The sequence below is a fragment of the Nyctibius grandis genome, chromosome 3 (genome assembly GCF_013368605.1).
Source record: "Nyctibius grandis isolate bNycGra1 chromosome 3, bNycGra1.pri, whole genome shotgun sequence".
Taxonomy (NCBI): Eukaryota; Metazoa; Chordata; class Aves; order Nyctibiiformes; family Nyctibiidae; genus Nyctibius; species Nyctibius grandis.
Genome location: NC_090660.1, coordinates 70753266 through 70766820, shown reverse-complemented (window position 1 = coordinate 70766820; position 13555 = coordinate 70753266). Strand labels below are relative to the sequence as shown.

The 13555-nt window shown below is 39.5% G+C and overlaps 1 protein-coding gene across 1 annotated transcript; it reads left to right on the top strand.

Annotated features, from left to right (window-relative positions):
- The first annotated feature begins 6888 nt into the window (after positions 1–6888).
- On the top strand, positions 6889–13317 carry CYP7A1 (cytochrome P450 family 7 subfamily A member 1). Its single transcript, XM_068396926.1, has 6 exons — positions 6889–6968; positions 8301–8541; positions 9215–9828; positions 11145–11275; positions 12222–12397; positions 13018–13317. The coding sequence occupies exons 1-6, from the start codon at positions 6889–6891 to the stop codon at positions 13315–13317; spliced, it is 1542 nt and encodes a 513-aa protein (XP_068253027.1).
- The last annotated feature ends 238 nt before the right edge of the window (positions 13318–13555 follow it).

Here is a 13555-nt window from a genome sequence, read left to right as displayed (position 1 = left end):
AGCCCAGAATAGCTTGTCGTGTTCAAGCAGACAATTGTACTGTAGTAATCGTCTACTGGCTTGTTACCTAACTTCCTTTCTCCAAATAATTACTTGGTAGTAATGAGATGCATCATTTTTGGAATCACATCTGAGCTTTGATTTCTCCCCGTTCAGTGTTTTGAGTGCCTGCAATTAGGCTTTTAAATGTAATAGGATAATACAGAAGCTGCTGTTTTGTTATCAAATGATATCAAAAGTATTCTCAATTGTTACCAGCAACCATAGGTTTAGTAGTTCCCTTTTCTACAGTTTTAAGGAAACCTGTCATGCCAGAATGCAACGTATTATTAAAATACTCCCATTCAAATGAAAGGATGGTATGTGTTAATGAGATTTAGTTTATAATGCTTGATATTAAAAGGAAGATAGTGGCATTGTAAGTTCAGGTTTTAATGGAAACGTTACTATATTTTGAATTGACATTCCAAAAGAACAAAGAATATCCCAGAGAGAAAATTAACTGACATGGTGTAAGCAAGCAAAGTTCATTATTTGATATATGAGCACATTCAGAGGATACTCTGAGATAAATATGTAAATATCAACTTGGTCATTAGAGGAAACATCTGTCCATACTATTATTTAAATACTCAGGGGCAATTGTCCTGAAACAGGATGCAGATAAACCCAGTTCCCAAGCCTGTCCAGCTTTATAACCCACCAATGCTGATTATCCTAATGCAAATACAATGCATTGTATATGCAGAGTACTTCATAATGAAAACAGAAATGACTGGGTCAAAGATATCACAAAGGTATCAGATTACAAAAGAGTTGTATCTCTACCATACTACATTCAACCAACCTACAGAAAAATAAATAATAATAAAAAAAGAAATCTGAGCTCGCTATTTTCCTGAAGCCAGATGACTCACAAATTTTGCAGAAGGCAGAGTACAATGTAGACAAAAACTGCCCTTTGAACAACCATGACAGTTGCTGAAATAGGGCCGTAGAGTGATACTGTAGCAGCATGAATTTATTATAGATTGCATAGCACATTAAATAATTAAACTAATTGGCATTATTCTCTACAACACCTTTAATATCATTTGACATATTCTTTTAGATACTCTATTCTTATTTAGGTATACAAGACTTCCACCTTTTCCATTGACCCAAGAAAACCAGGGAAAAGGTGAATCCAGCTAGGGATCTGCTGGGTTTACTTCTGGGATTACAGTCTCTTTGGGGAAGACACTTCATTTCTGGCACAATCACTTGATAACAGCAGCTAGCTAATGCTCTCCCAGCAGAGCTCTAAAATGGTGGAGAAAATAAGACGGGGTCAGAAGAGGGAGCAATCAAGAGGTGCCGTAATTCCGTTTCCTAGTAGTGATTTTTTCCTCGAGGGGAAGGACAGAAAAATTGGAGTGCAGTGGAGATGAGGCACAGGACTTAATGGCTTGTCTGTCGTTAACTGATCCCTGCAAGGGCAAGTCTTTGCCAAAGTACAGCCAGGAACCAGTGCTGAGCTCTGGAAAACCAGTGAGGGCAGGCTGGGCGATGGGATGCTGTGATGGGAGGTCAGGTCTGTTGTTGCTACTGGACACAGCAGCCAGCATTATCTCCTCTGTGCCTGGAGCATCACTGATGCTTTTTAGTTTCTAGATGTATGGTGGCTGTGACAAGTCAACATGGATGCTGGACAAGGACCTTCAATTTCTGGACTGTCCCCTCAGTACAGGATCCTGTGAGATGACAGCTGTCATTCATCTCTAAAAACAGCTGCTTCTTATGACTGGCGAAGAGTAAACCCCTAGTTCTGTTGAAGTCAATGGCAACATTTGCAGGGACCCCAGAAAAGCCAGGTTTTCAGCGTTACCCAGTATATCAGCACAGACAGCAATCCACAGCCTCCAAAACACCATGCTCCGAACAAACCTGAGTCTCTCTTCCCCAGAAATTAGTACTATCATAGCTTTCATAAAAGCTATACTTGTATGTAAATACAAAGAAAAATACACAGGCATGTAGAATAAGTACCATTTTTGTTTTATAGAAACAGGAATCAAGTACTGACTAGCACAGTTCAGTGGCTGCTGTAGAGCACAACACACGAGTGCCATTCGAAGAGGTTTACCAGCAGGTGGTGACATATAATTATTTATTAGCAATTTTCTGGCTGCAAAAGGTTCAGAGCTACAAGTGGCTGCGCTGTGCGACTTCTACACTTTTTGATTATGCTTTCCTTTCATATTGGTCCACGTTTCTGAGATACGTTTTACGTGTTTCACAGGTGAAGAAATGTTTCATAGCTGCAATTGCATCTCCTGGCACATCAAACTGCTCCTACTCTGTGAACTGCAGGGCTGCCTTCGCACTGTTGGGCTGGTTTTTTGTGCGGTTTCAGTGGTTTTCATCTGTTGATGAAAGATACTAACACAGCTCTTGCAAGACATGCAAGAGAAAAAAAGTCAATAATTTCTTTATAGAGTGTACCTCTTATTTGCTTCCAGTGAATAAACAGATTTTATAGTTAGCTGTGTGCCAGTTTGCTATTTACTGCCAAATGTAATCAGCAGCCTCTCGTAACTCCATCACACCCTTCTGCGCACCAGCGCTCCCGAGTTATGAAGCCATCAGTAACCCTGGAAAAAAATGATTCACTGCAGCTTGGCCTATCTATTATTGTCTATTTAAATATCATGTATGGGTCATGACTAATGAAAGCCACATAGCTACAACTTATGAGATGAAGCTGGGGTTTGGGTGGTTAGTGAGTTGTTTCTGAGCAGCTGTACGAAGCAAGCCAGAAGGCTTCTCTTAGGCTTCAGGAATCACCACAGGTCCTCTCCAGAAGTGAGCTGAGCCTGTTTCCTTTATGGGAACAGTATTGGCTCCGTGGAGGCCATGAGCAAACATACTTCACTGACTGGAGCAGAGGTGACAGATAGGAGTGCTCCTGGCAGCCTCTGCACACAGCCAGTGGGCATATCTAGGTGAAAAATGTCTTGGTGTCCTTTTGGGGAAAGTGGTGCCATGTAACCATGCCTGAGTCTCGACATAAGCCCTGGCACTGAAGAGACAGGCAGAGCCGTATCTGTGCTGACCTTGCAGTTGGTGTGGGCAGCCAGGCTGAGGTGGAAGCAGGTGCTAAACACACCATACTGGGTAAAATGTCAGCATGCTGCTTTGTCTCCGTTCATGTTCTCTTGAGTTGCTCTTTTTGGACTGGTTCTAGCTCAGTATGTACTAGGGCTTAACCCAAAGATCAAATGACAGTTGTTAAAAGGTTTTGCATTTTCTAACTACCATCCAATGCGTTTCTCCACTGTTCTTAAAGGACGAATAGCCATATTCAAACCTGCAATGACAAAGGCTTATACATCCAAAGATACGTGGTACTTTTTTCTTGCTGGTGTCATTGGCCTGAGGTGTGTCTTGAGCCCAAGTCATGTCAGTTCTTTGCACTAATACTCTTCTTACCATTTATGCCAGGAGTCTGCTTCACAAAGGCAAGACAAAAGGAATCAGTATGTTTTTTCTGACTGATTCCATAACTCCTACGGGTTGCTCATTTGGGCTGGGGCAAGAGAGCCAACCTCATACACAACACACAATGTGCTGCAGAAAATATAATATCTGTCAATCAGTGGGACAACACGGTGCCTTCAAGCGCTGATGTAGAGATTGGTGACAACTGCCTGAGCTTTGGCAGTGGGAAATGGGACCCAGACAGATGTCGTGTCTGTCTGTCTGAAACTGAAGAATGCCAAAATACCATATCCAGAATGTCAGGGCACCCAACTGGTGCTGCTGAAAAATCAGGGAACTCTGATGCCCACTGATGTACATGAAAGGAGAATCATACTTCTCTTCCGCTGAATTTGGGGGAGTATGTGTGGCAGACAACTCTCCTGCTTACAGTTATCACAAAGACATATGTCACAGGCTCCAGCCTACTATAGTACTGTAGTACTGTAGCTACTTTGGGGCTATAGATTGGCCTATTTAAGAAACTAGGTGGGAGATGATCTAGGATTAGGAAGCAACTCAAACTATGTGAGAGTGACTCTGTTCTGTCATAACAGTTATTTATTAAGGGTACTGCCGCATAAATGTCTCTTAAATGGAAAAGAGGGGGCACATTTGATTTTCCTGACAGAAAGAGCAATTATTTAAGGTTAGCTGCCAAGCAAGTCCTGTTTTCTGCCTTCTTCTCATTACACTTTTAGTACTATTACATATGTACAAATCAAAAAGAGAAAGTGTGCAGCTTTGGAGAAGTTACTCCTGTTGTGGCTGCAGGATGCCATTTATAAATTATGGTATCATCATCACACTGCAGCACAACTACCCAAAACATGTAAAGAAAAGGCAAGTATGACTGGCAGCTCTACCTGGTGCAACCCATGTTAGTGTGAGGAGCCACAGGCATCTGTTGCAGGTTAAACGTTATTCTTGTATATTAGACACAAAACTGATAGAAGCTTCCAACTTTTTTATTCAGTGTTGTTTGGATGTAAAAAGGTGGCGAACTACACATGCAATAAAAATTAGGAACAAATATAATAAAATGATCACACTTGTTTAGGATGAAGACAGGAGGTAGTCAAAGATGACACCCAGAACTGAAATTTCCCATAACGGAAACAAGCAGGAAATGGGAAAGCATACATTTTTGAAAGCAATTCTGTTGTAACAGGCTAAATCCAACTGATGAAAAGCAGTTTTTCTAGGAAAATATAAGAAACACCTGTCCTTAAATGGAAATGGGGTGAGGGACTGGATCTTGAGCTGACATGCAAAAGGAGTTGGCTATTAGATTAAAACAGGGCAAACCTCAATGCTGTAAAAAGATTTTCTTCAGTATAGAAACTTTAAAATTGCCTCAAATGTAATGGTATTTGCACAGAGCTATCCCATGCCTCATTGCCTTCCTTGGTTTGAAGCCAGGAAAATATTCCCATCCACCAGATTTGCAACTTGATGCTGTCAGTGTAGTGCTCAAGTGGCAGACTTCGGTGAAAAGTCCAAATCTTTACTGTTTTATCATACAGCTGTAGGGACACCAACAAAAATTGGTACAAAAGTGAGCCTGAAAAAGTGACTAAAATCCATCAGTTTCTCTCTTAGAAACATATTAGGCCCCGAATGACTAATGAGACATCACTGTATACTACGAGAGCTGCCTCATCAATGGCTTAATGCCAGATGCTAGGGGCAAGCCAAAGTTTGAACTCTCACTAATTAGCAAGAGAAAGGGAAAAAGGGTTTAATCTTAAGTGCTTAAACTAGCATCATAAGAGAAATAACATAGCCGTTCCCTTTTTTTCAATGGCCATCCAACAACCCTCACTATGCCAGTTAGTCATGGTACTTGTTCATTTCAAACAAGCAGCAGCATAGCCTTCATGACTTTCCTTAACTTTTCTTGATGTCTTTAACACAAGAGAGAATTTCTATTTATGATCACTAAACTCATCCCAGATTACCCTTTTCCCTCTTCTGAGCACCAAAAGTGCCCTCCTACTCCCCACAGCTGAGCCTTGAGGGAAAACAGCAAGGAGAAGCTTGACATACTCTCTACCAAAGAGAAGCATGTCCAGAAGCACTGACCTTTGGGCAGCTGCAATACCTCCTGCAGTTATTTTATGCCTGGATTATCTCCAACCCACAGCTAGTAGGCTTTTTTTCCAGTCTCCCATTTGGCCCTTCACAGTTGGTCCCCGACTTAACCCAGTCCTTTCTCCCACAAAGATCTTCTTTACTCCTTTCCTTCCTTCTCTGATCTAGATCATTTTCCCCCTGAATTAGCAATATATGTCTCTCCTGTTGTTCTCCTGGCCCCTCTGCAGCACCTCTTCAGGGCTAGGAATATGCCTACACAGCACATTAGAAAGGACTTAGCAATGTATGGACAGGGCATGGCAGAACTCAATGTGGGTGATAAGAGAAAATGGGTATGTAGGGATATATTTAAGCAGAAAGGACTGAATTAGAGAAAAAAAAAGGGGGCTTGGTCCTCTAGGTGCTGAAAATTCAATACATTTTTCAGAGTTTTCCTGAAACAGGACCAGAGACCATATTCCAAGGCTGCAAAGTTGGTGCTGTACAGCTTGGAGCTGAATTGGTGCTGTACAGCTTGGAGCAAAGGCAGAAAGCAGAAGATTTAACTGGAAGACTAAAAGGTGATCCAAGGACATTGAAGAAAAACAGTATAGTTTTCTAATCCTGCTTTCTTCTCTCACATGCTGCATTATAGAAAGCCCTGTTTTCCCTTTCTACCTGAGAAACGTTGTTAGAAGGAGTAAGTCCATCACTGCAACCATCCCTGTACCTGCAGCCGAACCCCCCACCATTCCCTCTCGCAGTGGCATAGCAGAGCCAGGGCAGTCCCACAAGAAGGAGAAGGGAGGGGATGAGCAGGCTGGCAGCTAAAGGACAACACAAACTGCAGCCATCATTTAGCCCAGCCTGAATCCTCTGGACAGCTGTCAGTAGCCATTTCATATATTGCTAAACTTGACCTATAAACTGCAATTGGTAAATCTGCAGGATAGATCAAAACACACCTCACAGACCTTCAAATTATCAACTATTACATCTGTTTGATTACTTTGGAACCACTACTGGTATGTGACATCAGCTCAAGGCCATGTCTGCAACTGTCTACATCAGTCCAGTGAAGCTCTGCAGAAAGATGTCAGAACAGAGGCAAAACAGGCTCCCTCCAGAAATGGTTAATCAATAGCCTGCTAGATTGGCTAAATGCCATTAGATACAGTGGTGCACCTACTGTATATAAATTGTGACCTGTCATCTGTATCATTCTCAGTCACCTCTCCTGCCATACTGGTTGTTACCAGTTTTCCACTTGGAAGTTTTTGAGCATTACCAGAAATGTTCATAGTATCATGGATCTGGGCAACAGTGATAATACTCTGTTGTGGGTTTTGGTTTCTTCTAGGGAGGAGGAGGAGGTAAGGAATCGATTTGTAAATGCATCTCAGTGTACTTAGCCTTTATTTCTGTCAAATATACTGTCTACATTACTAAAAGTGTAATATTAAGACTATCAATCAGCTGGACAGATGCAGGATAGCATGGGCAACACTGTAGTTTGTCTTTTAAGATTTATTTTACAACACAATTTCTGTGTACGGGCTTTTTAATAATAGTGAGGTAACATCTAGACATAGCTGTAGATACAAATCTATGCATAAATGAGGCAATTAAAATATGAATATGCATGTTCTGATTTCCTAAAGTACTGGGCTATAGTTTTACCTGCATTGTAATCACAGCTAAGACATACCTATATCTAATTATAGTTTAGTACCTACTTACAAACATTTTCATATTATCGGTCTATCATATCTAGTTACACAGTTTAGTACAGATAATATTTATGTACCTTACTATATCAAATGCATATTCCTTAAAAGCATTTATCCTACTGGCACATTTACATAAGAGCAAGTAATTTGCTTACCCATTGTAATTCTGTATTTTTCAGCAGTCATTTTCTTGTTTTACTTTTAAAAGTTTAATAAAAAAGGTGAAAATAGTTAATTCAGATAATAACCATCAGGAATTTACTCGAAAAGCTGAAGTATTATCTGAAAGTTATTTTAGCAGCTATGGTGTCCTTATGCAGGAAAGTAGTTTTCTGACTGAGAATAAAAATATCATTTAAGCATATGAATCACTTTAAGCATATGCTTAACTTAAAGCATGCGCTTAATGACACTTTGCCTAAAAGACTAACTCTTATCCTTACTGAAGATCATGGCAAAATTCCCACTGTTTTCAGCAGGATCTGGTCCAAATGGAATATGCCAATAATAACAACCTTTCTACACTCAAAAGGCTATTCCCCTTGGTATCCGAATTAAATTGTGAATACCATTGCCCAAAAATGTATCAGACAATATTAGTGGGATGGATTATTCATTTACGGGACAATTATGTAGCTGTGCCTGTTAGCTAGTGGCAACAATGTCGCATTTAAACGAATGAAAAATATACTCGTGATCTAGGGAAAAGAAAAATGACATAATCAAACTGTGGTTTATTATGATTACTATAATACAGCCTGTTAAATTTATTCTTTGTTGTATGCCATAAACCTCACAATAGGCTTACTCCTTAAAGGGGAGAAAATTATTTGCCAATATACTGTTTGTTTGGGGTTTTTTTTTACATTTTTTTCACGTTACAAAAAGCCTAGCATCACCATTTTACTTACCTGTAGTCCTGGAGGAGAGATCTTTGTACATACTTCTAAAATTCAGCTTTTGTTTGCTTTGTAGGCGACGAGGTGAGCCACCACTTGAAAATGGGTTCCTCCCATACTTCGGCTGTGCCTTGCAGTTCGGTGCCAACCCCCTTGAATTCCTCAGAGAAAAGCAGAAGCAGCATGGACACATTTTCACTTGCCTAGTAGCGGGGAAATACATTCATTTCCTGACTGACCCTTTTTCATACCATGCATTGATACGACAGGGAAAACACTTGGACTGGAAAAAGTTCCATTTTGCTACTTCTGCCAAGGTACCACTTTAAAAATGGCTTTAATATCTAACATGCAAAGTATCTGCTGCCAGGACAGACATACCCAGTTAATCCCTCTAGCATAACAATCTTTGAAATATCATTGGGTTCACATTTCTGCACTTCTATTGGCTTAAAACATTGGGGTCTTTTTCTCCCTTTCCTTAACAGAAAGGAAATTTGCAGTGATTTGGATTGTCTGAGAGTTACATTATTTAGTCATGTAGTATCCCAAATTGCTAAAGTAGAAATACAGTTAGCACTATCTGCAAAACGATAATATAGCTTCCTGAAGCTGAAACTTTCTTCAGGAGGTGCTCACCGCTATGGAATATTTGGTCCTAATGCCTTAAAAAAACAATGCAACACAGTAGGAGCTCAGTCAAACTCTTACTGAAGCAAGCAAAAAGTCTCTTGTTGATGTCGCTGGGAGTTGAATGAAGATCTAGGTAACCACGTCCATTTGTTTGTGAGCATCTATTTGAATCTATTTTATTTGCCTAATTAACTGCTGTGGTTCACTAAGAAAGTATCAGTTCTAGTATTAATAGCCCTTATTATGCTTCCCTCTAGAGAGCTATGAAGTTATATTTTGGCTTTAATTTTTGTTAGACTTTATCATTAAGGTTATGTCAGGCTTTATTTATCATGCATATGATTTATTTTGTGACAGGCTTTTGGGCATGGTAGCATTGACCCAGCAGAGGGAAACACCACTGAGAATTTTCATCAGACTTTCATTAGAACCCTTCAAGGTAATGCCCTAGATGCCCTCATTGAAGCAATGATGGAAAACCTACAATATGTCATGCTGCAGTCAAGAACATCTAAACTTCAGTCTAAATCCTGGGTGACAGACGGACTTTATACGTTCTGTTGCCAGGTGATGTTTGAGTCTGGCTTTTTAACACTTTTTGGTAAAGAATTTAATTCAAATCACGACAAAAATCTATCGTCAAAGCAGGAAACTGAGAGAGCTCATATCCTAAATGCCCTCGAAAACTTCAAGGAATTTGATAAGATCTTTCCAGCCCTCGTGGCAGGGCTGCCTATCCACCTCTTCAAGAGTGCCCACAGTGCACGTGAGAAGCTGGGAGAGGCACTCCTCCACAAAAACCTCCTGAAGAGGGACAACCTCTCTCAGCTTGTCACCCTCCGCATGTTCCTGAATGACACTCTGTCAACCTTCGATGACATGGAGAAAGCAAAGACCCACGTGGCGGTGCTCTGGGCCTCGCAAGCCAACACCATTCCTGCCACGTTTTGGAGCTTGTTCTACCTTCTTAAGTAAGTCCCAATGCTTCTTGTTTCCAAACAAGAAAAATGTTTGTTATCTTTCAGAAATGAGTTCATTAGTACAGACAAATTCCACTGCTTGATACCTCATCAGTGTCAAAAAACTTACAGATTACAACAGAAGTGGCATGTTGTTCTGGACTGCCACAGAAACCCCCTTCACTTCTCTGAGACCAAGTAGTGGTACCACAGTGCAATTCTGTGGAAGTTTTTTAAAAAAAAAACAACCACTCCAGGGCAATGCTACATTTTGTCAAGAAAGCTTTGGGGTAAATCTATATGATATGACGTTAAAAGTGCTGGTTGCAGTCAGAACATTAATTGTACTGAAGGCTCCCAATATAATTGGACTTTTTTTGACCTTCTCACTAGAGCAGGCAAAATGAGCTTTAACTTCATTATTGTTTTCACAGATACTTAATGGAAAATAGTTTATACGTTGATAGATCCTACTGAGGCTGCAGTGTAGACTGCAGCTGCTGAGCTTGTTACTCATGAGAGGAGTGGACAGTTCAGATAATACTATTAAATGTCCATTTTAGTGTGGGCCTCTGTGGAGTATAACCTACCTCAGCATGACTAACTCTTAAGTATGTATCTAAACTGCAGATGCTTTTATTTAGCCAGTGGCTTGCACCCTCATATCGACCTGCCAATGCTAATACCTGAGGTTCTTTAGTACTTTTCATTGCGAGAATGCATTGGCTTTAGGTCTTCTGGCCTTGGAGTCTTTTAACACCCTGACTGATTGTGACTTCATCAAGACACTACTGCATCCTGTTTTATTATCTATAAGTATTTCACCATAGCTCATATACTCTGTCTGCAAGAATGTCTAGACAGTAAAGGATACTATGTGGACTTTTAGATTAGGAAGATTCTTTTCAGCTAGACAGAATATGGCCACATAATAGGACATCATCCAGGATATGTGGTGTTATAAAACTGATCTATGATCCTGTTCCTAAACTTTCAACCTGCAGTGGGGCTATTTCCTAATCTACAACCGATGGTTTTATTTCTTATTCTTGGCATTGTTTTTTAGTGACATTACTGTTTATTACCTGAGTTATACACATCAGTTCTGTCCCACTTGTCACTGGAGACAGAATCAAATACTTGAGGTTCTTTTTCTTTTTTTTTAAGATATCATCGTAAGCACTTTGCTGCAACATTTTCATTTTAGAAGTTTGTACTTGTCAGCTAACAAACTAAATTTTAGTCAGGAAGAAAGGTAATGGTAAAATTCCTTTTTAAAGCATTCTTAAATGTAAAATTATTTTATATTTCTATTCTTTTGATCTTAGGAGTCCAGAAGCAATGAGAGCTGCTACCAAAGAAGTGCAAAGTATTTTGGAAAGTGCCGGAGAGAAGATCAGCTTAGATGGCAAACATATTTCCTTGAACCGAAAACAGCTGGATAATATGCCAGTACTAGGTATGATTATTTTATGCAGGAGTACCAAAATCACCCCACAATTTTCACAGTCTTCTATTTGTTACTGTATAAATGCTTGCTAGGGAATTGCTATGGAAATAGCCAACAAACACTAGAACAAAACCCTGTATGTTCCTTAGCAATAGCCAACACAATCCGTCTTCCCAATGTCCCAGGTGATACTGAGAGTATCAAAATTCACATGAATAGCACTTTTTCATGGGTAATGGCATATCTCAATACTGCTACACAGCTGTATAACATAGTATTGGAGACCCATGGATAATTCTGAACAATATTTTGTTTAGCAATGACTTTAGATCAAATATAACGGTGTTGCCAAATTTTATATCCCAATTCTTATGATGTGAAGCAAGATCTTCTAATACCGTTACATTTATTTCTTCTTAATATTTTTTAACTTACAGGCACATTTTTAAAAGTGTCCAAGTTACAGAAAGTTTTGAAAATGTCAACCTTTAACTACTGTTGCTTTTTAAAAAAAATAAAATAGTCAGCTTATATTGAAACAAAAACCCCCAAATAACTCTGAGTATTGGTTTCTATGCACCACCTCTTAAAGTTTCAGAAAATCCTGGTCAGTACACTGTGTCTTTTTTTTTGTTATGTTTCCAGTTTTGACTGGTTTATTCTTTATCTCAGAGTGAAAATATGTCTCACTTTCAAATATTCTGTTTCATCAACTATAAGTATTTTTCTAGGGAAAGCAGATTATGTTCTCAGTGTTATCTGCAGAAGGGATAACAATGCTAAAAAGAAATGAGAAAGATACTTTCTTAGGCATTTAGAAAGTTATTGTGAAAATATTTCTTCTAATAAATGCAGGGTTTGATAATGGCTTTGAAATAGTTCAAAATGCATGACCTCCCCCAAGGACACACACATACTATTTCCATGGTAATCATTTCTTTTCCTCTCCCTACAGACAGCATCATCAAGGAGGCAATGAGGCTATCGAGTGCATCCATGACTTTCCGAGTTGCCAAGGAGGATTTCACTTTGCACTTAGAGAATGATTTTTACAATATTCGCAGTGATGATGTTGTAGCTCTTTATCCTCAGCTGTTGCATTTTGATCCAGAAATCTATGCTGATCCCTTGGTAAGTATTTATCAAAGTGCATTAAACTTTGAGCTCTAGCAGAAGCTAACATGCCTTTTAATACAGCATTTATCGGGGTGACCCCATGGCTGGTTTTCTGTTTTACTCCAGACAGTCTGTTCTTACACCTGGAGATGTAGTGATAGGCAAGAAAAAGACTAAAGTAAGTGCAAGCACTATCTGCAAAGCATGTTTTAGTGTAACCAAAAAGCGTGCTGCCAGCCCAAGAGAGCCTTCTACTTACTGCCTTCCTCAGTGAGGAAAGATCATCATTATGGGGGGGGTTCAAGGGAGGACAAGGATAAGGATAATATTTTCCCAAAGGCACAGAATGAGAAATCTTCCAGTTCTGCTGCATGAACAAGGATGCATGATATAATCCTTATTTTAAGAGGTCAGAAAAGGAGAGTTATCAGCAAAGAACCTGGGATCATGTCCCACATACCAGAACATCTCAGGGACTACCTTCTCCAAAACACCACAATGGGCCCTGGTGCTACTGTACAATGCTTACTGCTAGAGGCTCTTCTTTCCCAGCCTTCATTTTGTGTTTTAATGGCATTATCTAGTCTTTGGAGGTATTCAAATGTCAAGTAACTCTTCTGTGGGTTTTATTGCAGACATTCAAATATGATCGCTTTCTCAATGAGAATGGAGAAGAAAAGACTGACTTCTACCGCAACGGTCGCAAGTTAAAGTATTACTATATGCCATTTGGGACAGGCATAGCAAAATGCCCTGGCAGGTTATTTGCTGTCCATGAAATTAAACAATTTTTGGCTTTGATATTTTCATATTTTGAGATAGAGCTTGTGGACAATAATGTGCAATGTCCTTCTTTAGATCAATCCCGTGCAGGACTGGGTATTTTGCAACCAGCCAATGACATTGATTTCAGGTATAGACTGAAACGTCTATGAATATATATTTTATATTATACATATAAACTATGTTCTATATAAAAACACTACATAACATATACTTTATATATATTTTATGTATATATGCAAATGAAACATTGCAAGTCTTGGGGGAAAATCTGTATTCGTCAGTCTAATGGAAAATGTATAATGTATACCATTACAGTAGCAGCACGCAGTGGGTTTAATGCACTGTGTTGATACAAATGTTTCCGCTTTTACCAACCATTTTGAAATG

What these genes read in the sequence shown, in the direction of transcription:
- CYP7A1 (XM_068396926.1), top strand. Translation starts at nt 6,889, where the DNA reads ATGTTCATAGTATCATGGATCTGGGCAACAGTGATAATACTCTGTTGT. An exon ending in AGCTTGTTCTACCTTCTTAA is followed by an intron (nt 9,829 to 11,144) that starts GTAAGTCCCAAT and finishes TTTTGATCTTAG; the next exon opens with GAGTCCAGAAGCAATGAGAG. An exon ending in GGATAATATGCCAGTACTAG is followed by an intron (nt 11,276 to 12,221) that starts GTATGATTATTT and finishes CTCTCCCTACAG; the next exon opens with ACAGCATCATCAAGGAGGCA.